Here is a 27,175-nt window from a genome sequence, read left to right on the forward strand (position 1 = left end):
ATGAAATGAAGATAATAATATTTCATTAGGGTTGTTGGGAAGATTGAATGGGTGATTCCATGCGAAGTACTTAGAACAGTGCTTTGCACATGGTGTTTACTGTATAAGTGCTATTATTATTAAAAACACCTCCTCTTCTAGTCTAGGAGCCAAGAGATAACGTATAGGGCAGCCCAGCAGGGAGGCACTGCTGGGAGGGAGGGCCCACTGGCCTGCACACTCCTTACCCAGCCCCTCGGCCTGCATGTTCTCTCTCCAGGGTGCTGTCCTATTGGAAGGTCACCCTCCAGGATTCCCTTGCCCAGAGCCGGGAGTGCGCTGAGATGGTGCCTCGGGAAGCCCCCGAGTCTGCCCAGTGCCTGTGCCCTCCCCTTGCCAGCCCGACTGCCAAGGATGTGCTTCGGAGAAGGCAGAAGAGGAGGAGCCGGCAGCACCAGCGGTTCATGGCCCGGAAAGCCTTGCTGCAGGAGCAGGGGCTGCTGAGCACCGCTCCGGAGCCAGGGTCCTCCCCATCGCCCACGCCATCAGAGGCTCCACCAGGCGCTGAAGCTGCCAGCCGTGGGAGGCCTCGTCCACGGGCTGAATCTGGCAGCACCCCATGCAGCAGAAAGCCAGCCCCCAAAAGTGTCACCTGGCCCTTGCCTAGCAAGTTTGTGGCCATCGACTGTGAGATGGTGGGCACGGGGCCCTGTGGACGGGTGAGCGAGCTGGCCCGCTGCTCTGTGGTGAGTTACCACGGCGACGTGCTCTACGACAAGTACATCCGGCCTGAGATGCCCATAGTGGACTACCGCACCCGCTGGAGTGGCATCACTCAGCAGCACATGCACAAGGCCATCCCGTTCCAGGTGGCCCAGAAAGAGGTGAGGACGGGGTTGGCAGGGCCCTGCCCTGAGCAGGTTGGTGGCATGTTTGGGTCGGTGTGATGGGCTAGGAAAAGGGAGCCCTGGGTTGGAGTCACCACTTTGCCATGGTGGGCTGAGAGACCTTGGGAAAGTTACTTACCTTTTCTGAACATTAGGTTCCTTTCCTGTAGAGTAGGACAAATAAAAATCCTGACCCTGTCTGCTTGTAGGAGTCCCTGGGCGGTGAGCTGGGCCACTGACAGAAAGGGTAGAGGTTATCCTGAAGTGGTGGAACGAGAGTTGTCTGAAATGAGAAGGAAAGTTGTAATACCAGATGTGCATGGGTGTGGCTGATGACATACTTGGTGAACTGAGATCGCTGGTAGGTGTTTGAGGTGTGTGCATTTTGTGTTATTCCCAAGTGGCTCAGATCAGCTGGGTGCGCTTTTCTCCATTCACCTAGTGTTGCTCAGAAATGAAATTGTGCATAAGCCAAGGTGAAATCTGCAGTAGTCTCAAATCGTGTCCTAATAGAGCAATCACATTGGAACAAATCTGCATTTTCAAAACGGGTGTCATAACAACCGACTTTTTTAACAAGACTCCTGGGTTATTCTTGGGATTAGGTAAGTTTGGGAAATATTGGTATATATTATCTGGTGTCCTACTTTTCCATTATGTCCCAAGCTTTTCCTTTAAAAGATTTAGAGGTTATTTATCAAGCAAGCTAATCAAGTATAGAAACAGCCAAAAGGGAGGTCCATGGTGAATCCTGTGGCCCTTGGTCCCTTCTGTTTGCCAAGTTGGTGGTGCTCCCAGAAGCGGAGCCACTGAAGTCTTAAATGCATTTCTTTTATCTGCTGTCAATTCTGGGGTTAGCAATAAACCATATGTTGCCAACAGAGGGCGTGGGAGGCCAGTGGCTGACGATAAGGAGAGCCCAGCAGAGAGGGCTGGAGGGGGCGGGGTTGACACTGGCCGATGGGCTGGACATGGCCTCCCTGGGGTCTGAGGAGGAGGGCCCCAAGCAGGGAGGAGAGGAACACGTGTGTGCAGAAGGCCTGAAGTGAGCAGGAGAGCAGGTTAGAGGGTGACGTAGGAGTCTGTGTACAGCAGAGGGGGAGGCCGCTGGCAGAAGCCTGAAGCTCTGTTAATACTGTTACTTGTTGCCGTCGAGTCAATTCTAACTCATGGTGACCCCGTGTGTCACACATTCTCAGAGTAGAACTGTGCTCCATAAGGTTTTCAGTGGCTGTAATCTGGAAGTAGATCTTCAGGCCTTTCTTCCGTGGTGCCACTGGGTCGGTTTGAACCACCAACCTTTTGGTTAGTAGCCGAGCATGAACTGTTAGCACTACCCATTTATAGTATGTCTCCTAGTGCCAGGTACAGGTCTGTTGACTTGGCACAGCAGGTCTTTATTGGTCACCTCCTGGCTGCTGGGCTTTCATTGGAGCCTCATTAGTCAAGTCACACATGGTCCCCCCACCCCACTCACAGAGTTGACAGTAGAGGGTGGAGGGTAGACCATCCTGAGAACTGGATGTGTAATTAGAAAATGGGGTAGATCCCCTGAAGGAGAGAGCGGGATGCTGAGATAGAACAACAGGGTTACTAATTTAGGGGGGTAGGGGAGTCATGGAAAGGGCGCCTGGGGAGGTTACGTTTAGCTGAGACCTGCAGTGTGATAGGAGTTGGGTGGGGTGGGAGGTGAGATTCTCCAGGCTGAGAGAGAGGAACTGATCAGTAGGAGGTTGTGTCAAGTAACTGGAAGACCCAGCTGTCTGTGACCTCCTCTAATCCCCACCCCACACCAGGGGATGCAGTTGGGGACATTCTCTTTTTACAGGGGCAGAAACTAAAGTGCAGACAACATGACTCTGTCCCTGGTTATAAGCTAGTACATAGAAAGGCCTGGATTCAAACTCAGGGCAGCTTGGTTGATGGTGGAGCTCATAGTCTCTACCCTCAGGGCTGCCTCCTCTGGGGAGACCAGGCAACAAATAGGGAGCTCAGGGTGGAGTCCCCACCCCTTGCCAGCCTGACAGTGGGGCTTGCCTGGCTCCTCCTTCTTCCCCCCGCAGATCCTTAAGCTCCTGAAGGGCAAGGTGGTGGTGGGCCATGCGCTGCACAATGACTTCCGGGCCCTAAAATATGTCCACCCTCGGAGCCAGACCCGCGATACAACTTATGTTCCAAGCCTCCTCAGCCCACCTGGCCTCCACTCCCGGGCGCGGGTCTCCCTGAAGGACCTGGCTCTGCACCTGCTGCACAAGAAGATCCAGGTGTGTGGTGCGCGGACGGTTGGGAGGGAGTGGGAAGGACAGCCTAGCCTCTATGCTGGACCTGGCAGCCGTGGCCGCAGACCACGTGAGCCATGGCCAGGGCCGTGTGGCCCATACCTCCAACCTCCTGTCATTCTTCCTTTCCCAGTCCAGGTGCAGGGCACTTGGCATAAAGCACAGGTCTCCCACTTGTGCAGGCAGCCCTGGGTATTCTCTCTCTGCCATCCTTCTTCCCCAGGGTGTATTACAGCAAACAACCACATTCTTTCAGGTCTGTCCCTCCTCAGCTCCTCACTTTGTCCCTGCATTTGCGACCAGGATGGAAGCCATCAGGCAGGGGGAGCTAGGAACCCTGCTTCCACTGTGCTTCACATACTGTCTTAGTCCAGGTTCTTCAGAGAAACAGAACCAGTAGCACAGATATAGAGAGAGAGATTGAGATTTATTTTAAGGAATTGGTTCATGCAATTGTAGGGGCTGACAAGTCCAAAATCCATAGGTCAGGCAAAAGGCTGGAAACAGTCTTATGTCCAAAATTTGGAGGTGAGACAGCGGCTGGAAATTCCAGCAGGATGTCTATTCCCCTCAGTTTTTGCACTTAAGGCTTTCAACTGATTGGATGAGGCCCACCCACATTTTGGAGGCTAATCTGCTTTACTTAAGGTCAGCTGACTTGAATGTTAATCACATGTAAATACCTTCTTAGCAACATCATGGAGTAGTGTTTGACCTAACAGCCAGGCACCGTAGCCTAGCCAAGTTGACACTTAAAATGAACCATCACACCTACATTACTCTGATCTTTCTAACAAGTCCTTGAAGTAGCTTTTCACCCTGTTTTACAGTGGAGGAAACTGAGGCTTAGAGATGTTAGATGGCCTGTAGCTGAGATTCAAGCTCCTTTGTGTCTGACCCTAAAACCCATGCCCTTTCACCGTACCAAGCTCTGTACCGCTTTATAGAGACGTGTTCTTGGGTCTGTACAAAGCCCAGGGAGGCAGGCCTTGCTTCCTGGGGCGGCGGGGGTGTCTCTCGCCAGGGACCGCCCACAGTGAGGTGTTGGCTCTCACCCGCAGGTGGGCCAGTGCGGGCATTCGTCGGTGGAAGATGCCATGACAGCCATGGAGCTCTACCGGCTGGTGGAGGTGCCGTGGGAGCAGCAGGAGGCCAGCAGCCCCCAGGCCCGCCCCGAGGACAGGGAGCCTGACAGCAGCACAGATGTGGAGCAGTACATGGAAGACCAGTACTGGCCGGAGGACCTGGCCCCGGGCAGCAGAGGAGGGGCAGGGCAGGCACAGGACAGAAAGGAGTGAGGGTGAGGAGAGGCTCCCGGCTGCCTTCCACGTGTACATGTGGGAAGTAGGGGCCAGGATGGCACGGGGCAGCTCATCCTGGGCAGGTTAGGAAGCAGCCAGCCAGCCCCAAGAGTCAGACGAGTTGGGGGCCATCGTCTGCCCGCTTGACTCGCTCTGCCACAGCTGAGCCCTCTGCGGGCTTTTTCCTCTGATCGTATGGTTTGGCTAATGGTACCTTACAGAGACCACGGAAATGTCAGGTGGACTTTTCCTGGGCCCACCCGTAGTAGGGAATATGCCAGCATTGTCCCAGGCTGTCACTGGCATCCCCCCACCCCAGATCTCCTGAGGTTACCATGCTGTGCCATCTAAAGAGGTAATTCCCTCCCTGGGAGTGGGGGCTGGGAGTGTCACTATCCCAGCATCCAGGAGCTCCCTTGTCTCAACTTGGTGACTTGTGGTAAAGTTCTGTTCTTGTCATTGCCACCTACCTCCTCCTCCATAGTCATCTTTGAGTTCAGAGTAAATACGCCGTGAAATTATAGAGTTAAGGTCTCTGAAGAAGACATTTCTTCCCCTTTTCTCTGAACTGAAACTCTGGGTACAACCAGTGTCACTTGGAACACCACCATGTGGCTGTCACCTCCCTGCTAGGCATAGTGGAATGGCCTTGACCACAGGCCACCCTTGAGTTGCTGCCCCTCACATGCTTGGCATCAGAAGCCAGCAGGCACAACTGGAGGAGGAGGAAGAGCAGACAGGCTCTGGAGGAAGGCTGTGGTGTGTTTATTTTGACCCATGTCAGGGATTGCCCCTGCCTGTGCAGCGCTAGGCGTCCCTGGGTGGTACTAACGGTTAACGTGCTTGGCTGCTAATTGAAAGGTTGGAGGTTCACGTTTACCCAGAGATGCCTTGGAAGAAAGGCCTGGCAGCCTGCTTCCAAAAACTCAGCCACTGAAAACCCTGTGGAGTGCAGTTCTGCTCTGACGTACATGGGGGCGCCATGAGTCAGAATTGACTTGACATCAACTGGTTTGATTTGGTTTTGTTTGGGTACTCTGCCCTAGGCTCTCATGAGCAGAAGCCTGAGAAACAAGAAGGTGGTTTGAATTCTGGGGACTCTGACTCTGCCATAGAACTCTGTCCCCTATAGACAGCGCCTGCACTCGGGCTGGGGCCCTGAGGCACTTTGATTGACAGTCACTGATTGTTGGATTTTCTCCTAATTTCTAACAATATTCTCTGTCTGGATTTCATCCCCACCCCTCTCTTCTTTCCTTGTTTTCTAAGGGGCAATTTGGGGGATTAGGGTAACCAAGAGCTCAGGTCACACAGACCCTGTTTCAAGCCCCGACTTTGCCACTTTACTGGCCTTGAGACCTCATACAAGTATGTAACTTTTTCACTGTTGAGTCAGTTTCCTCATCTGTAAAATGGGGATGATGATACAACCTACCTCATAGGGTTGTTATGAGGAGTCAATGCTGAGTGCTTAGTACAGTGCTGGCACATAGTAAGCCTCAGTCAATGTGAGCTGCTGCTTCTTTAAGGGTTAGTTTCAACCTCTTCAGGAGGCTGAAAACCTGAGTACTGAGCCCCTCAGGTTGGGCAGCCTTGGCCCAGACAGCTCTTGAAAATCCCAGCAGGTGGGGCCTGGGGTCAGGGTGAGACACAGCATGGAGGTTCAGGGGTTCTAGTTCCTCTCCTCAGCTCTAGTACCAATGTGTGTTATCTCTGGCCACCAGGGGCTGGCTTCTTGTCAGTGTCCCACAGCTGTGTACAGGATAGATAGAGGAGATAACAGTGGTTTTCCATATTGGTCTGAGCAAAGCAGCAGGGGTCAGAAGACAGACACACTACTGAAAGGACACTACTCTGCTTTTCGCTTGAGGAGCCAGCTCTGCGTGAACTCGGGGTTGGAGACTGTTTCCAGCAGATTCCCTCCCTTTCTGCACAGAGTAGGGAGCTGGCTGGACCATTTCCCGCTGTTGGCCTGGCTTCAGGAATTTATTCTGGAGTTCCTTAAAGTCTGTAGCTGACACCAAACTCACAGCTGAGCAGTTGCTACTATCCTCTGGAGTGTGGTTTGAAGAGCTGATCCAGGCAGATGGAGCTGTGACCAGTGGGGAAATGGGTTATACTGGGTTTAAAATCAGCTTTGTTGTAAAACCCTTTGTTCTGGAATAAAACTCAATTGGAAAGTGGATGAAGTGGCCTTTTCTCTGACTCATCAAGTGATAAGGTGGGAGGCTGGCTTGGTGGGGGGAGGGGAGCCTGGGGCACTAAGCTTTAAGAGGGGCACTGGCTCGTGAGGCGGCAGCTTTTTATGTATGTGTATTTTATAATGTGTGCTCCATTAGTGAAGGAGCTCTGGTGGTGCAGTGGGTAAGTGCTTGGCTGCTAACTGAAAGGTTGGTGGTTCAAATCCACCAGCCACTCCACGGGAGAAAGATGTCTGCTTCCATAAAGATTATAGCCTTGGAAACCATTTGGGACTAGTTCTACTCTGTCCTATAGGGTTGCTGTGATTTGGAATCGACAGCAATGGGTGTTTTTGGACATCATTGGTATGGTTTTACATGTATTAAACTGAGCCATATGATATTGCTGATATCCACCTGTTTATGACCTATGGTTTCATGTGGTTCAATCTGGAGTATACAATTTAGAAATTACACATTTTAGGGGGATACATGCCCAGCCAAGGTTGGAGATGACTGAACTGGAATCCAAAGGGCAGGTTGGGTAAAGGGTGGTACTTCTGGCTGCCACTGAGTCATCCACTTGTGCTGGGTGCTGGGATCCAGAGAGGGCCGCACTGTGGCAGCCTTTGTACCTGCCAAGGCCATGAGAGGTAGGCCAGTGGTGGCAGGAAGGAGGTGTTTCTTGTAGGGCTGAGAAATTTGCTCTGAGTGATCTGCTGTTACCTAGTCCAAAATTTGTGGGCTTTGGTTTGTGGCCAATGGATGAAGCCAGTTAAACCTGGAAGCATCGCCCCTAGGAAACCCCTGGAATTGTCCCCTAGGCTGGAATTAAGGTTCCTCTTCTAGGCTGCTATTCATTCCCCAGGGCCTGTCTGTGTCCAATATCTGAGCACACAACACATCTAAAAAAAACCCACGTAGCCTAGGCAGGGTTCTGGGTGCTGAGGGCTTAGCAGTGAACAAAACAAAGGGTGGGGGAAAACAGTAAATGAACAAGTTAAATAGACAGTATTTCAGATGGTGCTAATTTCTAAAGAAAAATGAGGGAAGGGGATAAGTGCGATTTTAAACAGAGAGGTCAGGGAAGGTCTTATTGCAAAACCTGTCAGAGAGCAAGCCAGGTAAGAGCTTTCCAGACTGAGGGAAAAGCAGGTGCCCAGGCCCTGAGACGAGTACGCCAGGCCATTTGGGGAGCAGTGAAAAAGCCAGCGCAGCTGGAACTAGGCGAGGGAGAGAGGCTGGTGGCACTACTGCCTGCCTTCTACCTGAAGGCACACCTGGCTGACTCAGCCCTCCAGCCATATGGAATCACGTATCTGAAGGAGGCCAGGAGGAACTGCTGATGGTGTGGGAGGAGCCACCATGTGAATAAGTAAAGGCCCTGGGTTTAGCTTTAAACCTAAGAGGCCTTATGTGGTATAGAGGTGCAAGAGAGACTGGAAAGGCCAGTGAGGCGGCTGAAAGGGGGTTTTGGAAACGGCAAGTCGAGGTTTGATTCTGTTGGACAATAGGAAATCACTGTAGGTCCTTGAGCAGAGAAGTGCTGTGACAAAGATTGGGAGGTTAGATTTGGGGAAACAGCCTCATAGGTCTTGGAAGACAATTTAGAGCAGGGCGTGAAGTGGAGGCAGAAAGGCCCGAGAGAGGACTCCTGGGGCTACAGGGGCCTGCAGCAGTGACTGGGATAGGGCCGGCTGGGATGAGAAATGCAAGACTTGGAGGCAGTGCAGGGAAAACAGGAGGTTTGGAGCTGACTCCAAGGAGTAGGCACAGGACTCTTGGGGGAACAAATTGGAGGAACAGAATGCTTCTGTCAGACTTGAGGGGGTGAGTGAATGGAGGTAGGATCATGCAGTGAAAGTGAAGGGGAGGTGAGAGGTGAGGGACTGGGCTGGGATGTAGATGTGTGTGAACCACCAGAGGACATTTGGGGTCCTATGCAGATTGTAGAAACAAACCTTCATTGGGTTTTATTATTGATTGATCGACTGGGGTGAACATACACACACCAAAACATTCGCCAGCACAACTGCTTCCGCATTTACAATTCGAGACATAGATTACATTTTTCATGTTGTGCCGTCATAGGGGCTTATTTTTTAAATGCAGATTTACATAAATTCACAGGAACTTTACCTCATCTCCCCCTAAGTCAGGGTAGCAAACTGTTACACATTTGAAAAGCAAAAAGCCTTCAAACGGGCTAAATTCAAGCAAAATTTGCTCATTCTGAATGGGCACCAAAAATAATCTCTTGTACCTCAAACTTGAACCAACTGAACAGCCAGAACAATTTAGACATTTCAGAATTTGGTTTTGCTTTTTAGACGTGTGAAGTCAGATGTCCCACTTGGTGAACACACCATGTTCCTTTCCAGCCCACCAAATCTGCTGGTTCCATGTGGATATGAGGGTAGGAGGCAGGTATGGGGGCTTTCAACTCATTGTCATTGAAAGCTCACCACAGAATACTTTTGGCTTTTTTCTTAGTAGGAACTGATAAAGCTTAGCACTCTTCCACTCAGACTCACCAAATCCCAGTGCATCATCACTGCTCAGTCTGTAGCAGCATGTACTTCTGGTTGGGCAGCGGTGCTAGTCTCCCCAGTGATGATGGTGGGCAGGGAGGTTCTAGACCAGCCAGCAGACCTCGAGGGTTAGAGTCTGCCCCAGGCCTTGGCAGGGACCTGAAGTGCCATCTCCAGACACGAATGGAGCATGACACTGGAAGAAGAGTCTGCTCTGGGCAACGTTGATTCAGTCTGGCTGTGTTGGTGGGCATTTTCCTCATTGGAAGCTGATCCTAGTTTTGCCCCAGTTTTGCCCCACTTGTAACTCATTCGTGTATTTGATAAATATTGAGTGCTTACCACCCTGGTGGTGTAGTGGTTAAGTCTATGGCTGCTAACCAAGAGGTCAGCAGTTCAAATCCACCAGGTGCTCCTTGGAAACTATGGGGCAGTTCTACTCTGTCCTTTAGGGTCACTATGAGTCAGAATTGACTCTACGGCAACAGGTTTTGGTTTACTATGTGCCAGGCACTGTTCTAAGAGCTCAAAGTTCTAGCCTGGTAGAGTGTAGACCCTAAGGGATATAGCTGGTTTGGTGGGGGCTTCTTGGAACAGTGTCAGCACAGCTGGAGGAAGAGCCCTTTGAGGACAGACTGCTTGTTTCTGAGGCACCCTTGTACCGATGGAGATCTTTAGGGTTCCCAGAATGTCTCCCCTGGGTCCAAGCTGGGGGCTAGCTCCCTCCTTCTCCTGCCCTTTCCATTCAGTAGCCTTAGTGTCCCAAGAGCCTGCTCCCCCTGCCCTCATAAAAGACCCCAGAGTGTCAGACTGGTAGCGGCCCCGGAAGTTGTGGGACATTCCTGAGCTCCAATCCTGGGGATGTTTATTCTATGGGTGGAGGATGAGAAAAGAAAGATGTTGCAATCCACTCTATCCACGTCAGATACGTCACTAGGGGGAGGAGGGGGGCGGGGAGAGGGCTCTGATTAGGTGGAGGCAGGGGCAAAAGAGGAACATCAGCACCGAGCTCCCCAGGTGCCTGGCCTCCTGCCCCGACTTGACTTGGTGACAAACCAGAAACTGAAACTTAGTCTCAGGATTCCCAGTTTACAGTCAGAGATGAGTCACTGCTAAGAGCAACTGCAGTAGCTGAGAAGTGGCACACGAGAGGCAGACGTGAGCTGAGGGCAGAGGAAGCAAGCAGGTGAGAGTGGACGACCAGGACAACTGGTTCGGAGCGTTCCTCTGAGGTTGCGTGGGGGAGGTGGAGGGAGGACGTCTCCCTAGTCCTGAGGCTGCTGGGCAGGGCCAGGAGGCTGAGGAAGCTGGGTGGGGTGGGGAGAGGCCAGCTTCCCCTGTTGCCAGGTGGTGTCTGTGACAAAGGACAGGGCGGAGGGTGAAGGCCGGCTGGGTTATGGCTGAGGACGCCTGGAAGCTGGCTCAACCACACGTGAAGTCCTCCTGTGCCCCTCTCTGCAGTGCGTCTGAGGGTTCCGTGGAGCATGGCGCGTGGTTTTGAGGTGGTGGCCATGGACTGCGAGATGGTGGGGCTGGGGCCCAGCCGGGAGAGCGGCCTGGCTCGCTGTAGCCTTGTGGATGCCCACGGTGTGGTGATCTATGACAAGTTCATCCGGCCCGAGGGCGAGATCACCGACTACAGAACCCCGGTCAGCGGGGTCAGGCCTCAGCACATGCAGGGGGCCACGCCCTTCGCCGTGGCCAGGCTGGAGGTGAGTGAAGGGCCAAAAGGGGCTGTGGACACATCCCACTTCCCCAGCTCCTGGGAACGTTTGGGGACGTTTTGCTTTTCAAATGTACTGTTCAAATGTTTGCTACCCTGACTTAGAGGGACATAAAGTTCCTGTGAATTTATATGAATGTATATTTAAAAAATAAGCCCCTATGGTGGCACAACATGAAAACTAAATCAATGTACTTGAATTGTAAATGTGAGAGTGGTTCCAGGCCTGGGAGAGAAATAATAATCGCCACCGTGTACTGAGCACTTCCCACACATGCCACAGACATTCTCTTGCCACTTCTGAGCTCATGCACTCCTCATGAAACACCCTGTGAAGTGGGTTCTCAGAGCTGTTGATTAGCGCTAGGAGGGCTGGGTTTGAAACCTGGCTCTGTTACTCACCAGCTATCTTCCTTTCCTAGTGCTGCTGTAACAGAAACACCACAAGTGGGTGGCTTTCAAAAACAGAAACTTATTTTCTCACAGTTCAGGAGGTTAGAAGTCCAAACTCAGGGTGTGGCTCTAGGAGGAGGTCTCTCCTTGTCTTTTTCAGCATCTAGTAGTTTCCAGCAATCCTTGGAGTTCCTGGACTTACCAGCTTCATCTGCCTCCATCTTTGTCAGATAGCATCTGTCTTCCCCTGTGTCTGCACGTCTCTATGTCTGTGCTGCTCTTTAAATAACTCAAAAGTGATAAGGTTTAAAAATCCACCCTACACTGGTATGGACTTAAATGATTGATTATATTATGGAAAGGTAATTGCATGACATTAAATTAGATTACATCCACAGGTATAGGGGTTACAATTCCAATACATATTTTGGGATGGGTTGAGGGGGGGGGGACAATTCAATCCATAACACCAGCAAAGTTACCTTGGGTTGAGCAAATTACTCAACCTGTCTGTACTCAAATTCCTCACTTGTAAAAGAAAATGAGGATGATGATAGTCGCAACCTCATAGGGTTGTTGTGAGGACTGCTCTTATTATAGAGCAGAGTGCCTATAATAATACTCAGTAAATATTATCATTTTCCTTATTCCCATATTATAGATGAGGAAAGTGAGCCTCAGTTGACTGAATAACTTAAGTTCAGATGGCCGGAATGTGGTGAACTGGTCAGGATTCAAAGACCAGGCTTAAAACCTATAGGGCTATGCTGGCCAGTGCAGTGTCTACCAGCCACATGTAGCTAGTCAGCACTGGAAATGGGGCTCTTCTAAAGTGCAATATGCGTGACGTGTGAAATACCCACCGGATTTCAAAGACCTGGTATAAAAAAAGGAACTGTAAAACATCTCAGTAATTTATCTTAATTACACATTGAAATGATAATATTTTGGATGAATTGGATTAAAGAAAATAAATTATTAAAATTAATGTTATCTATTTAGTTTTACTTTTTTAAATAGGGCTACTAGGCAATTTGGGGAGCCCTGGTGGTACAGTGGTTAAGTGATAGGCTTCTAACCCAAAAGTTGGCAGTTTGAACCCATCAGCTCCTCTGTGGGAGAAAGATGTGGCAGTCTGTTTCTGTAAAGGTTACAGCCTTGGAAACCCTATGGGTCAGTTCTACTATGTCCTGTAGGGTCACTATGAGTCAGAATTACAAGCCTCAAGTTGCAATATTGAAGGATTCTGCGGGCAAAATATCAAACGACACAGGAAGCATCCAAAGAAGATGGGAGGCCACATGCACCACAGCCTCCACAACCCTGAGACCAGAAGAACTAGATGGTGTCCGGCTACCACTACCAACAGCTCTGACAGGGATTACAATAGAGGGTCCTGGACAGAGCAGGAGGAAAATGTAGAACAAAAAATCAAATTTAAAAAGAAAAAAAAAGACCAGACTTACTCGCCTGATAGAGACTGGAGAGACCCTCGAGGCTATGCCCCTAAGACACCGCTCTGACTTGGAACTGTAGCCATTCCCGGAAACAACCTTCCAGCCAAGCAATAGACCAACCAAAAAAACCCAAATTCATTGTCATCGAGTTGATTGCGACTCATAGCGACCCTATAGAATAGAGTAGAACTGCCCCAGAGGGTTTTCACAGAATGGCTGGTGGATTCAAACTGCCAACGTTTTGGTTAGCAGCTGAGCACTTAACCACCGTGCCACCAGGGCTCCAGTGAAGCAATAGACAGGCCTATAAAATAAACAATAACACTGGAAAAGAACATGTTCCATAGAACAAACAATTATACAAGTCCAAAAGGGCAACATTTGCCCCAAAGTAAAGATGAGAAGGCAGGAAGGGGTCGGAAAACCAGACAAAAGGAAACTGGAAACCCAGGTTGGAAATAGGGAGAGTGTTGACACAGTGTGAGGATTGCAACCAATGTCATGGAACACTTTATACAATTTGTTGAATGAGAAACTAATTTGCTCTGTAGAGTTTCACCTAAAACACAATTAAAAAAAAAAAGATGGAAGGAATACACAGAGTCACTGTACCAAAAAGAATTAGTCAACATTCAGCCATTTTAGGAGGTAGCATATGTTCAAAAACCGATGGTATTGAAGGAAGAAGGCCAAGCTGCACTGAAGGCACTGGTGAAAAACAAGGCTTCAGGCATTGATGGAATACTAACCGAGATGTTTCAGCAAACGCGTGCAACACTGAAAGTGCTCACTCATCTATGCCAAGAAATTTGGAAGACAGCTACCTGGCCAACTGATTGGAAGAGATCCATATTTGTGCTCATTCCAAAGAAAGGTGATCTATCCAACAGAATGTGGAAATTATCAAACAGTATCATTAACGTCACACTCAAGTAAAATTTTGCTGAAGATAATTCAAAAATGATTGCAGCAGTACATCAACATGGAACTGCCAGAAATTCAAGCCAGATTCAGAAGAGGACGTGGAACCAGGGATATCATTGCTGATGTCAGATGAATCTTGGCTGAAAGCAGAGAATACCAGAAACATGTTTACCTGTGTTTTATTGACTTTGCAAAGGCATTCAACTGTGTGGATCATAACAAATTATGGATAACATCGCAAAGAATGGGAATTCCAGAACACTTAATTGTGCTCATGAGGAACCTGTACGTATAGATCAAGAACAGAGCAAGGGCTACTGAGTGGTTTAAAATTAGGAAAGGTGTGTGTCAGGGTTGTATCCTTTCACCATACTTATTCAATCTGTATGCTGAACAAATAGTCCAAGAAGGTAAGACTATTTGAAGAATGTGGCATTAGGATTGGAGGAAGACTCATTAACAACCTGCAATATGTAGATGACACAACCTTGCTTGCTGAAAGTGAAGAGGACTTGAAGTACTTACTGATGAAGATCAAAGACTACAGCCTTCAGTATGGATTACACCTCAACATAAAGAAAACAAAAATCCTTCACAACTGGACCAGTAAGCAACATTATGATAAACAGAGAAAATATTGAAGTTGTCAAGAATTTCATTTTACTTGGGTCTACAATCAACACCTATGGAAACAGCACTCAAGAAATCAAACCATGTATTGTATTGAGCAAATCTGCTGCAGAAGACCTCTTTAAAGTGTTAAAAAGCAAAGATGTCACTTTGAGAACTGAGGTGTGCCTGACCCAAGCCATGGAATTTTTAGTCACCTCATATGCACGCAAAAGCTGTACAATGAATAAAGAAGACTGAAGAAGAATTGATGCCTTTGAATTATGGTGTTGGCAAAGAATATTGAATGTACCATGGACTGCCAGAGGAACGAACAAATCTGTCTTGGAAGAAGTACAGCCAGAATGTTCCTTAGAAGCGAGGGTGGCGAGACTTATCTCACGTACTTTGGACATGTTAGCAGGAGGGACCAGTCCCTGGAGAAAGGACATCATGCTTGGTAAAGCAGAGGGTCAGGGAAAAAGAGGAAGACTCTCAATGAGATGGATTGACACAGTGGTTGCAACAGTAGGCTCAAACATAGCAAACATTGTGAAGAGGGCACAGGACTGGGCAGTGTTTCGGTCTGTTGGACGTAGGGTAGCTATGAGTTGGAACCCATCTGACAGCAGCTAACAACAATAACAACAAGTGGTCTCATGGAAAGCAGGTACAAGATGGGGCAGGGGCACCAGGAGAGCCTGACAGGAACAGGAGAAGCAAGAGGAACAGGGCTGCTCCTGAAGTTGACAGTAAGGGACGTGGGCCTTCTGGAGGTTGACAATTCTTCAGGGCCCTGTCTTAGTTACCTAGTGCTGCTGTAACAGAAACATCACAAGTGGGTGGCTTTAACGAACAGAAGTTTATTTTCTCACAGTTGAGGAGGCTATAAGCCTGAATTCGGGGCACCAGCTCTAAGGGAAGGCTCTCTGTCTATCGGCTCTGGGGGAAGAGCCTTGTCTCAGCTTCTCTAGCCTTGGTGTTCTTTGGTTCTTTGATAGTCTCCATGTGGCATCCCCCCTCCGCCACCCCGCCCCTCACCGTTTGTGCTCGCTGGTCTATGCTGCTGTTTATATCACCCAGAAGTGATTGGGTTTAGGACACACTGTCCTGGTGGCATAGTGGTTAAGTGCTGTGCCTGCTAACCGAAACGTTGGCAGTTTGAATCAGCTAGGCACTCCTTGGAAACCCTGTGAGGCAGTTCTATTCTTTCCTGTAGGGTTGCTATGAGTCAGAATTGACTTAAAGGCAATGGGCTTGGTTTTGTTTTTTTTTTGTACATTGACATGGGCTCATTTACACAAAAAGAAAGCCCCATTTCCAAATACGATCGCCTCCACAGGGGTCAGGACTCCAGTACATATTTTTGGGGGCCATAATTCAATTCTTAACAGCCCCTTACCCACAGCCGCCTCTCCTGGCACCCAGGAGTGAAGGGCTGGGCACAAGCTAATGAAAGGATAGGTGGAAACAGCTGGAAGCTTCCGCCTGGGGGCAGAGGTTTCCAAACTTGTCAGCCGGGAAGACTCCCCAGGAACATTTGCTAACGCCCCCTCCCCTCCTGCTTGGGTATTTTGATTCAGTGGGTCTGGAGTAGAGCATGTATTTTTAACCAGGGCCCAGATAATTTTTTTGGATTAGGCACATTTGGGAAATACTTGGAAATATAGTGGGAACACAGTGGAAGGAGTATGCAGGCAAACCCCTGTGCCCGGACCTGTCACTCCCCTTGCTATGTGACCTCAGAGCCCCCCGCTTTCCTTGTTCCTTATATGGCTGTGGTAATCCTCACTTTTATAGGGACCATATTCCCTATTCAAGAAATTCTCATTAAGGGCCATCAAGTGCCAGGCATTCCTCTCCCTTCTGAGATTAAAGGATGCTAATATAACCAAATCACTTGCCATTGGTGCTCCATAGGGTTTTCAATGACTGATTTTTCAGACGTAGATCACCAGGCCTTTCTTCTGAGGCACCTCTGGGTGGACTTGTACTGCCAACCTTTTCGTTAGCAGCCAAGATTTTGTACCTCCCAGGGACTCCCTCCTAATGCTACTTGTCGTTGTTGTTAGCTGCCGTAAAGTAGCCCCCGACTCATGGTGACCCCACGCACAACAGAACAAAACACTGCCTGGTCCTGAGTCACTCCATGATTGGTTGTGATCAGGCCATTGTGCTCCATAAGGTTTTCAATGACTGATTTTCAGGAGTAGATCACCCGGCCTTTCTAACAAAGCTCCTCTCGGTGGACTGGAACCTCTAACCTATCGATGAGCAGTGGAGCGTGTTAACCTTCTGCGACACCCAGAGACTTAATGCTAGGTTCTCAGCAGATGGTAACAGGAACAATAGCAACAATAACAATAATAATGATAGGCTCAGGCAGATCCAGACATTGCATCACAGCTCTCAGCTCACTACGTGGGCAAGTCCCTTAACCTCTCCAACCCTCAGCTCTCTCCCCTGTAAAATGGGATTAAGAATATTCTTGTTGAGAGACTTCATAATGAGGTAAGGAAATTACCTGGCCCAGTGTAGGACTGATGGGTGGAGATCAATACGTATCCCTTCTCCCTACCCCACTTCAGTTCTTTCCAGGAATTTGAGTGTCTCCACCCCCTGCATTTGACAGTGGCAAAGTCTGACACCCCTGCCTCGTGAGGCTGACTCAGGGTAGGTCCGGCAGCCAGCAGGGCATACAGCCCCAGGGCCCAGCGAGCTGGCACTTCCCCACCCCTCCCTGGGCTTCAACAGGTCCCCTACCCCATTCCCACCTCGGGAAGACAGTAGAGCCCTGGCTGCCCCACCTCTCTAGGCTCTGACCTTATAATTGGGGAAACTGAGGCCCAGAGAGGGTCTTTGATATCCCTGAGGGTACCCAGCAAACCCCAGTGATCTTTTCCAGCCAGTACCCAGCATCTTTGTCCTGAGGGGTGGTTGGTATCGCTCTGCTCAATGGACAGTTCTCTTCTTTTTCCTTTCTTCCTCTTCATTTCTTCTGCTCATCTACCCCCTCTTAGTTTATTTTTCCCTTTTGATGATGACATAGGGCACCCCAACCCCCACCCTTGGGTTCAGGAAGTGATGAATCTCCCAGGAACCCACATCACGATGGCTTGGTCCTCTGACGTGAAGGCTGTGGCCGTCTCTGGGGGCAGCTGACGACTTCCTTCAGGGCTCTGTGTGAACTGGGCCTGAGCCAAGCCCAGATGAAAAACAGGCCACATTGTTCAGAAACATAAAGGATTTCGGTGAGAAAAGGTGCATGAACCGCAGCCACCCATCCGGTACCACTTGCTTCTCAGCCAGCCCCTTCCTCATTCTTCTGCGCCCTACCTCAGGCTGCTGCTTCCCTTCCTGAGTTCCTTTTAGCACCTACCTGAGGAAGTTTTTGCACCAGTCATGGGCCCATACTGTTATCTTTTAAAGCCTCATCGGCATCACACGGGAGCGTCCTAAAAAAAAAAGTTGCCATTGAGTCAACTCAGATTCATGGCGACCCCATGTGTGTCAGAATAGAACTGTGCTCCATAGGGTTTTCAATGGCTGATTTTTCACGAGTAGATCACCAGGTGCCTCTGGGTGGGCTTGAACCTCGAACCTTTTGGTTAGCAGCAAAGCCGTTTAACCATTTGTGCCATGCAGGGATTCTGGGGACCTCCTAGAAATGTGGAATCCTGAGCCCACCCCAGACCTCCTGAGTTCAAACCTACATTTTAGCAAGATTCCCTAGGTGGCTCCTGAGCACACTGAAGTCTGGGAAGCGCTGGTGTAGACCAGAGACGCGCTGTTTCATTCCGTGATATGCTTTCCCCAAGAGTCAGGTGGAATTAACTGCCTGCTGACTGAAGCCCACCTGACAGGGTCCCCATGCAGGACAGTGGGTGGACAGACCCTGCTTCCAGAGCTGTGACCTGGACAAGTCACTTTACCTCTCTGAGCCTCAGCTTCCTCCTCAGTACAGTGGCAATGATGATCCTGTGATCACCAAAGGGGAGTGTATAAAGGGACAACATGATATCCCAGGAGGCCGCTAACCATCTAGAAGGAGAAGCAGGATGCGGGAAGGTGTTAGCCGCCCAGAAAGCTCTTCCCAGGACACAGACTACGGCCCGGGCTGTGCTTGGAGAGAGACAAAGTTGTCAGAAAGCTGGCCCGAGGTGGCCTGAATCGGCTATGCTCTCAGCTCTGCCACTTCCCTGTGCAGCCACCAGAATTCTATGTTCAGGCTTCCCCTTCTGTCCTCCCCATCCCCAGCCACGTTAAAGGAAGGTGACTGGCCTGTTGTGGATAGAGCTTAGGAGGCTGTCCAGGGGCCACCATGGGAGAGGAGGCGAGAGGGATCCTGTCCACAGCCTGGCAGTGGGCTGTGGAGGTCTGGGCAGTGCTCTTCCAGCCCAGCGTGGTGGTTACAAGCACGCAGGGGCCAGCATACTGGCTTTGAACCCTGGCTCTGCCATTCCGCTGTGGGACTGTCCCAGTTGTTTCATTGTGCTTAGCAAAGTCCTCCAAAACTTAGCGGTTAGAACAATGCCAGTATTTATTTTGCTCTCTTACCTGCAGTTTAGGCAGGGCTGGCAGGGACAGCTTGTCTCTGCCTCACTCAGCGTCAGCCAAGGCGTCTGTCTGCAAGCTGGGCTGGACTCTTGGGAAGCTTTGCCCCGGGCTCCTGGGGTATCTCTCTCCGTGTGGCCTCTCCCCACAGTCTCTCCAGCATTTGAGGTAGCTGGACTTCTTTCATGTCAGCTCAGAGCTCCCAGGTGGAGTTCTCACGTCCACTCACTCCAACCTCCCTCTTGCACATATCAGGCCCACCTGGATAATCCAGGATAATCTTATTTTAAGGTCGGGTGATTAGCAACCTTCATGGTGGCACAATGGTTAAGCATTCAGCTACTAACCAAAAGGTCATCAGTCAACCCACCAGCTGCTCCACAGGAGAAAGATGAGGCAGTCTGCTCCCATAAAAATTACAGCCTTGGAAACCCTGTGGGACAGTTCTGCTCTGTCCTATAGGGTCGCTATGAGTCAGAATCGACTCGACAGCACACAACACAACAACAACAGAAGCTGAGAAGGAGCCCTGGTGGCACAATGATTAAGCGCTCAGCTGCTAACCAAAAGGTTGGTAGTTCAAACCCACCCTGTGGCTCCAGGGGAGAAAGATATGGCAATCTGCTCCCGTAAAGATTACAGCCTAGGAAACCTCATGGGGCAGTTCTACTCTGTCATATAGTGTTGCTATGAGTCTGAATCGACACAACAACAATAACAGCATCCATCTGAAACCTGTATTTCCCTTTGCCAGGTGACCTAACATGGTCACAGGTTCTGGAGATTAGGGTGTGGACATCTTGGGGGCATTATTCGTCTATCACACGGGGGTTGTTGAGAGGATTAAATGACATAATGGCATGGCAAGTGCTCTGTGGGGCTAGCAGCCTGTCACACATCTAGAGTCCAGGCACATATCTAAGGGGTGTACAGTCTGTTACACATCTAAGGGGTCCAGGTCCCTTGGTACAGACCTAAACTACTGAGTATGAGCAGGGACATGGTCCAATCTCCACATTTTATGGATGATAAGTTTGAAGCCCAAAGAGGGACAGTGATTTGCCCCATGTCACACAGTGAGCAAGTTGAGGAAGGCCGCTCCTGACAGCCCTGTGACCATACTGCATTGTCCACCCAGAGACTCTGGGTGATGCATGGGGGGCACATGTCTTCCTGTCTTCCTGGCCAGATCCTGCAGCTCCTGAAGGGCAAGCTGGTGGTGGGCCATGACCTGAAGCACGACTTCAAGGTGCTGAAAGAGGACATGAGCAGGTACAACATCTACGACACGTCCACTGACATGCTGCTGAGGCACCAGGCCCACCTGGACCACTGCAGGCGGGTCTCCCTCCGGGTGCTGAGCGAGCGCCTCCTCAAGAGGCGCATCCAGGTGCGTGTCTACTCTCCCCTCCCAGGCTGGGCCACCTGGGGCTGCCTCGGCCAGGAGTACCTAGCAGGGTACCCGGCGAGGCATTACTCAGCCGTCCGGTCCTCTAAGAAACCCCAGTGGCCCCAGGGCAAATATTTGGCCCCAAAGATGCACTCACTATCTTCCCCATACTTCTGGGAGGCTGAGTTCTTGTGAGAGAGAGGGTTGTATTTGGGCTCCCCCAGAAACAGACCCCGAGACAAGGATCTGAGTGAAAGAAGTGAGAGAGGTGAGCACAGGAGAGTGAGGGCAAGAGACAGGGAAGGGGAGGCACCCAGTAAAGGATTTTTTTTTTTTTTAATGAAATCGGTCACCCAGTGGATTAAAAACAAAAACAGTTGCCATGGAGTCGATTCCAACTCCTGGGGACCCCGTGTGTGTCAGAGTAGAACTGTGCCACAGCCACTGAAAACCCTATGAAGAAGTCCTCCTAGAAATGTGGAATCCTGGGCCCACCCCAGACCTCCTGAGTGTGCTCCACAGGGTTTTCAATGGCTGATTTTTCAGAAGTAGATCATCGGGCCTTTCTTTCAAGGCACACATGGGGTTGCCATGAGTTGGAATCAATTTTATAGCAACTAGTTTGGTTTTTTGGTATGGATATTTCAGAAGTAGATCTGCAGGCCTTTCTTCTGAGGTGCCTCTGGGTGGATTTGAACAGCCAACCTTTTGGTTAGTAGCTAAGCGCCTAAACATTTATGCCACTCAGGGATTACCCAGTGGATAACTGGTGCTTAATCCCACTGGGGAACTCTGGAAAATGGTATAAATCACACATCTTGGATTTATCCCACCAGAGGGCCCACAGAGCCGAGGTATTTATACACCAACTCCCATCAGCTGTTGGTTGAAATCTGCTCCAGGGGGCCTAACTCCTCAGCACTACATGGCTGCAGGCAGAGCAGGCTCCCAAAGCCCTCGGACACAGGAATGCAGTAAGCTGGTCTCACTGTGGGGGACAGGGCAGAGGCAGACACTAAAGGCTGCAGCTTCTGGTGGGGACTTTTCAGGCCAACAGCTATTTACTGAGCACTATCCTATAGCGTCACTATGAGTTGAAATCGACTCGATGGCAATGGATTTGGTTTGGTTACCCTGGAGTCCTGGGTGGCACAAATGGTTAAGCACTCGACTACTAGCCGAAAGGTAGGTGGTTTGAACCCACCCAGAGGCGCCTCAGAAGACAGGCTTGGTGATCTGCTTCCAAAAGTTCACAGCCTTGAAAACCCTATGGAGCAGTTCTACTCTGCACACATGGGGTCGCCATGAGTCAGAATCAGCTGGATGGCAACTAACAACAACCCTTGCTAGACTAAAGGGGCAGATGCTGGGGACACGGGTGAGCGAGACCCAGCCCTCTCTGTCCTTAGCTGAATGAAAGTGTGGCCCATAACCAGAATGTCCGAAGGCAGGAAGGTCCCTGGGGCAGGGACGAAGGACAAGGTGGCAGGGGAGGAGGCTTGACCTGAACTGAGTTTGAAGAAGAAGTCTTAGTCAAGATAATAGGAGAGGGCCTCCCGGGGAGAGGGGGAGCATGAGCAGAGCCTGGAGGAGAGTGTGGCCCTGGCCGGATGCCTGCCAGCAGGTACTGTAAGGAGCAGGAAATGGTCTTGAGCCTGGGCCGCTCTTAGCCTGTGGCTCATAAGGACCAGTCTGAGCTTACCTTGGAGCCCTTGTCACTCCATGGCTGTCAGTCTGGGGCCTGGTTCTGGGGACTTTGAGCCTGACCGAGGGTCCCTTCTGGGCCTGGGCACCCTCTCAGGCTCTGTCCTTTTACCCCTGGGCTTGTTAAGCCTGGCTGCACTGGAGTTCCCAGCCCCATCCCCATGACTTCTGCCTATATCGATGCCCCTAGAGACCTGCCTCAGCCCTTTGCCTGTAGACGGTGGTACTGCTGGTTGCTGCAGCCTGAACCACACACATGACACGGGAGCTAATGCGGGTGGTGTTACATCCGGGCCTGTCTCCCTTCGGAGGCAATGAGATGGTGGTCCTTCGGGCTCTGGCTTTGAGCTGCCCACCCGGTGGACCACACCACGTGAGGAAGGGAAAGGGCCTTCCTACAGTCAAGAAATCCTTGAGAGGCTGAACTTAGCCTTCTATCATTCAGTCCTCTAAGGCAGGCCCGATCAGGCCTATTTTACAGAAGAGGAAAACAAGGCTCAGAGACAAAAGGAGGCTTGCCCGTCCATATTCACAGAGCTTGTAAGAGGGGAGCTGGGATTTGAACTTAGGTCTGATTCCAAATCCTGGGCTATTTCCAACCTTGCCTCCCCGCCTCCCCCGCCCCACGTTCTCCTCTCCCAACACCGCTGGAGACCAGAGAAGGAAGCTCATGCCATCTTCTGCTTCTGGCAGTTCCTTCTGATTCAGTCCTCAGCTTCTTTCTCCATAGAGCAGAGCGGATGAGAGCGAGTAGCCTCTCTGTGCCTCAGTTTCCTCATCTGTAGTTGCGAGGCTGTAATAGGGTAGGATTCACGGAAATTCCATATGTAAAGCACTTAGCACAGTGCCCAGTGCATGGGACAAGTGCCCTCCCACATGCCAGCCAGGGCCACAACTCCGTCTACCCAAACCAAACCCACTGCCATCAAGTTGATTCCAACTCATAGTGACCCAATAGGACAGGGTAGAACTGCCCCATAGGGTTTCCAAGGCTGTAAATCTTTATGGAAACAGACTGCCACATCTTTCTCCTGTGGAGTGAGCTGGTTGGTTCAAACCACTGACCTTCTGGTTAGCAGCCAAGGGCTTAACCACTGCACCACCAGGGCTCCTTGAACACTGTCTACTCGCTTATTAATAATACGGAGTAATAATGGCAACGAGGAGAATCCCACCAGGTGTCCCCAGCACCCAATCCAGAGTGTCTGGGAAAGGAGCCCTTGTGAGGAAAGGAAGGCCTCTCTCAACAGAGGAACACCCAGAGAATGCAGCCAGGCCTGAGCCACCCCCACTGGGCCTCTGGATTCAGCCCTGCCCCCAGTCCCTACTCTGTACTTGTGTCTGCAGAACAGCCTGTTGGGACACAGCTCAGTGGAAGATGCAAAGGCAACGATGGAGCTCTACCAAATCTCCCTGCGAATCCGGGCCCGCCGAGGGCAGCCCAGCCTGGGTGTCGTGGGCTGAAGCTCAATCCAGCCCCTTCCACAGGGACTAGAGACCTTCATCTCTTCAGGGGCAGCGACTCTCATGCTTTTGAAAATGCATTTTTAGTAGTAAAATGGCTATATATTTTCTCTACTCAGTCATTGGATCTTCCGCTTGTCTTTTGCTTTCTTCTCTCTGAGCTGGGTTAATGATGGAGGGGACACAGTCTGCATGATGCTGAGAGGGGAACAAAGACTTGTGCCGAGGAGGTGGGGAAGTATGTTTCCTCAATAACGTGAATCCTGTGGGTCCAAGAAAAAGCTACTGGAATCTGGGTGGCATGTGACTTAATTAATAACCCCTCCCTCTGCTTCCCTTTTTCTGTTGCATTTATGCCCAGAGGGGGGCACTGTTTCCTGGAGGTGGCACCTGGCTTGGAAGTTCACTCATCCCATCTTGAGATTGGTACCATGGCATTCATGAGCTTCCAATCAAAGGTACAGGAAGTGTGATGGGTGTCACCCCAGTGACCTTGAGCAAGTCACTGTTCTCTTATTTGTAAAAGGAGGAGGCAAAGACAGTGGAATCTGGAGGTAAGTAGAACTAGGTTGGAATCCTGGCTCTTCCATTAACTAGCTGTGTCACCTAGAATGAGTTACTTAATCTCTCTATACCTCAGTTTCTCCATCTGTAAAGTGAGGATTATAACAACCCATAGGGTTATTGTGAAGTGTTACATGCAAAACCCCTAGCACTGTGCCTGTTGTAGCTTATTACCAGTTGCTGTCAAGTCAGTTCTGACTCATGGCTATGCCATGTGTGTCAGAGTAGAACTGTGCTCCGCAGGGTTTTCAATGGCTGATTTTTCAGAAGTAGATCACCAGGCCTTTCTTCCAAGGCACCTCTAAGTGGGCTTGAACCACCAACCTTTCGGTTAACAACCAAGCATGTTAACCATTTGTACCACCCAAGGACTCCATCATAGCTTAAGCACCCACCAAATGTTAATAACTAGTTATTATTCCCTAGACCGCCTGCGGACCTAAAGGCCTAGCCCTCTGTAGGGCACACAGTGTGTGCGGAGAAGGGTCTGTACCAGAATGTTCCTGCTCATTGGAATCAACTGTTGTTTTAATCGTGCCTGAGTCCCACTTCATACCCACTAACCTGGAATCTCAGGAGTGGGGCTGGGGCATCTGTTATGTTTTTAACTTTTGTGGGTGATTCTGATGCCTAGGACATTGGAATCACTTGAAGTTCTGTTTAAGCAAATACCCAAGCCCAGTGTCTCACACTTGAGTGTGTGTCAGAATCACCTGCAGTGATCCTTAAAGCACACAGTGCCGGGTCCCACCCTGAGTGCTGATTCAGCAGGTCTAGGGTGGAACCCATAAATGTGCATTTCTATCAAGTTTCCCCTTTGATGCTAATGCTGCTGGTCTGGGGACCACACTTTGAGAACCACTGCGTAAGCCTCAGGTGATTGCAGTGTGCAGCCATGGTTGACAGCCATTGGCCTAAGGGACTCAGCACCCTAGGTATAGACTCCTGTCACAGTTCCAGCTTCTTTGCTGTGTCCCTTGGCTGCCTGCTTGGAAACCCTGGTGGCATAGTGGTTAAGTGCTGTGGCTGCTAACCAAAAGGTCGGCAGTTCAAATCTACCAGGCGCTCCTTGGAAACTCTATGGGGAGTTCTACCCTGTCCTATAGGGTTGCTATGAGTTGAAATCGACTCAACAGCAATGGGTTTGGTTTTTTGGTTTTGGCTGCCTGCTTGTACAGAGAGAGGTTCCCAATCACGAAAGATATGTCCTAAGTAACCCCACTGCACAGATGAGGGAAGCTTGAGGTAAGGTTGAGCACCCGAGGGATTCAAATCCAGGTTTGCCTGACCCCAAACCAGTAAAACCAGTTGCCTTGGAGTCAGTTCCAACTCATAAGGACCCTGTGAGTGTCAGAGTAGAACTGTGCTCCTTAGGGTTTTCAATGGCTGATATTTTGGAAGTAGATCACCAGGACTTTCTTCCAAGGGCACCTCTGGGTGGGCTGAAACCTCCAACCTTTTGGTTAGCAGCTGAGCATGTTAACCGTTTGCACCAACCAGGGCCTCCTCTTTTCACACAGACTGTGCTTTATAATGGCACCACAGACCTCTGGGAACCCGGGGACTCTCTCCCACATCTGGAGGGCAAGGAGGAACAGCTTGCTGTCTGCCACCCTGTCTCCTGAGTCAGGGGTCCTGATTCAGCCCTCTGTTGTTTTATGATTTTTATGACCCTTGCATGTCTGGCTGTCACTGGCCACCAGGTGGTGCCCTTGGGCCATCTGTCTGCCTTATGGCAGCCCGAGCCTACAGGAACATTTCCGGATGGGGTGAGAAGGGCTGTCTTCAAATATGCCTAGGGGACACCCAGCTTGCCCGACCCTCAAGGCTGCCCTCACTCAGCCTCGGAAGCTGAGGCTTAGAGAAGTGCTGGGACTTGCCCCCAGTCACACAGCGATGCAAGCCTGGCCTGGGAGGTGACCCCAGGCTGTCCGACTCCCAGCCCGAGGTTCTTTCCAGCACTTCAGGCTTGCTTGTCAGGAGAGACAATCCAGGATTCCCAAAGGAGAAGCATTCCCAAAGGAAAGGTTTAACCCGAGTCCCAGCTTCAGGCTGCAATGCTAGATGCCCTGAGAGGAAAGGAAACCAGAAGAGGCAGCCCTTCCCCTACCTCTCTATCCCCAACCCTTCCACCCCCTACTGCTCCATCTCCCACGCCCGCCTCCCCGGCAACTGGAGGGAAGCTGAAGCCAGAGCGAGGGTCAGGACCCCAGAAAGCAGCGTGTGCTATTGGCTCCCGCCCCCATTTGGGGGCAGCCGGTTTTACAGTTGAGTAAAAATGCAGTCACGTAAAAAGCACAGACACTGAGGCCCTGGAAAGAACATCAGCTTTAGAGACAGACAGACTGGGCTCCACACCTGCTTGAGTGATGGCGGGCAAGAGTCTCACCTCTGTGAGCTCATAGTCCCCACCTATCAAAGGGGCTTCCCCACCGTGCAGGGCTGAGCAGAGTGGGGGATCTCATACCCAACACTGGGTGTGTGGTTCATACTGGGAAACAGCACACACCATTACTGATCATAATAAAAATAAAAATAGCTGCTTTGGGCTTCCTCCTCTATACCCCTGACCTAGCTGGACCCCCAACACAATCTGGGTTGATGTTTGCAAATGTTGGGTTTATTCAGGCATAGCTTTGAAGGGCCAGGGAAGAAGGATGGCATCAAGTGGCTACTGTGTGACTAGCTCTGTGCTCAGTGCTGCGCTCATGTCATCTTAGAGAGTCCTCCCAGGAACCCTGCATGGGGTTATTATTTTCTCACCTTGTAGATGAGGAAAGCAAGTCCAACTCCAAGCTCTGTCATCCCCAGTGCACTGGCTCATGGCAGTCTGGTGGTTATGAGGTGGACAGTGCTCAGAAAGCCAAAAAAGCAGTTGCCATTGAGTGGACTCCAACTCATGGGGACCCCATGTGTGCCAGAGCAAGACTGTGCTTCATAGGGTTTACAATGGCTGATTTTTCAGAAGTAGATCTCCAGACCTTCCTTCCGAGACACTTCTAGGTGGACTTGAACCACTAACCTTTCAGTTAGCAGCCAAACACATTAACCATTTGCTCCACCTGGGACGACTCTCAGTAAATTCCCAGGAGCTGGGCTGTTACATGGTGGCTAAGATCATCTGCCTCAGTCTCCTTCTCTGTAAAATGGTATTACTCACAATTCCTGGAGCTATTGTGGAAGCAAATGGGACCAGGGAAGTGGAACCACTTTAGAAATCTGCAGCAGCCTGAACA

General features: G+C 50.4%; 2 protein-coding genes across 3 annotated transcripts; both read left to right on the plus strand.

The window, feature by feature from the left end:
- Positions 1-259: 259 nt before the first annotated feature.
- AEN (apoptosis enhancing nuclease) lies at positions 260-5,378 on the plus strand. Its single transcript, XM_004370798.2, has 3 exons — positions 260-863; positions 2,930-3,130; positions 4,207-5,378. The coding sequence occupies exons 1-3, from the start codon at positions 324-326 to the stop codon at positions 4,441-4,443; spliced, it is 978 nt and encodes a 325-aa protein (XP_004370855.1). The 5' UTR covers positions 260-323; the 3' UTR covers positions 4,444-5,378.
- A 4,751-nt stretch (positions 5,379-10,129) lies between these two features.
- On the plus strand, positions 10,130-23,490 carry ISG20 (interferon stimulated exonuclease gene 20). Of its 2 annotated transcripts, XM_004370620.2 has the most exons (4): positions 10,130-10,343; positions 10,619-10,869; positions 20,007-20,207; positions 23,259-23,490. In XM_004370620.2, the coding sequence occupies exons 2-4, from the start codon at positions 10,642-10,644 to the stop codon at positions 23,373-23,375; spliced, it is 546 nt and encodes a 181-aa protein (XP_004370677.1). In that variant the 5' UTR covers positions 10,130-10,343; positions 10,619-10,641; the 3' UTR covers positions 23,376-23,490. The 2 variants fall into 2 exon arrangements, with proteins under 2 accessions (XP_004370677.1, XP_023581469.1); XM_023725701.1 differs by lacking the exon at positions 23,259-23,490 and having other exon boundaries at positions 20,007-20,463.
- Positions 23,491-27,175: the final 3,685 nt, after the last annotated feature.

Source organism: Trichechus manatus, unplaced genomic scaffold (genome assembly GCF_000243295.1).
Source record: "Trichechus manatus latirostris isolate Lorelei unplaced genomic scaffold, TriManLat1.0 scaffold00009, whole genome shotgun sequence".
NCBI classification, from domain to species: Eukaryota; Metazoa; Chordata; class Mammalia; order Sirenia; family Trichechidae; genus Trichechus; species Trichechus manatus.

Excerpts from the sequence above, each read along its gene's own strand:
- AEN (XM_004370798.2), top strand. The coding sequence starts at position 324 with ATGGTGCCTCGGGAAGCCCCCGAGTCTGCCCAGTGCCTGTGCCCTCCC. Across the intron at positions 864-2,929 it reads TCCAGGTGGCCCAGAAAGAG|ATCCTTAAGCTCCTGAAGGG; the intron begins GTGAGGACGGGG and ends TTCCCCCCGCAG. Across the intron at positions 3,131-4,206 it reads TGCTGCACAAGAAGATCCAG|GTGGGCCAGTGCGGGCATTC; the intron begins GTGTGTGGTGCG and ends TCTCACCCGCAG.
- ISG20 (XM_023725701.1), top strand. The coding sequence starts at position 10,642 with ATGGCGCGTGGTTTTGAGGTGGTGGCCATGGACTGCGAGATGGTGGGG. Across the intron at positions 10,870-20,006 it reads TCGCCGTGGCCAGGCTGGAG|ATCCTGCAGCTCCTGAAGGG; the intron begins GTGAGTGAAGGG and ends CTTCCTGGCCAG.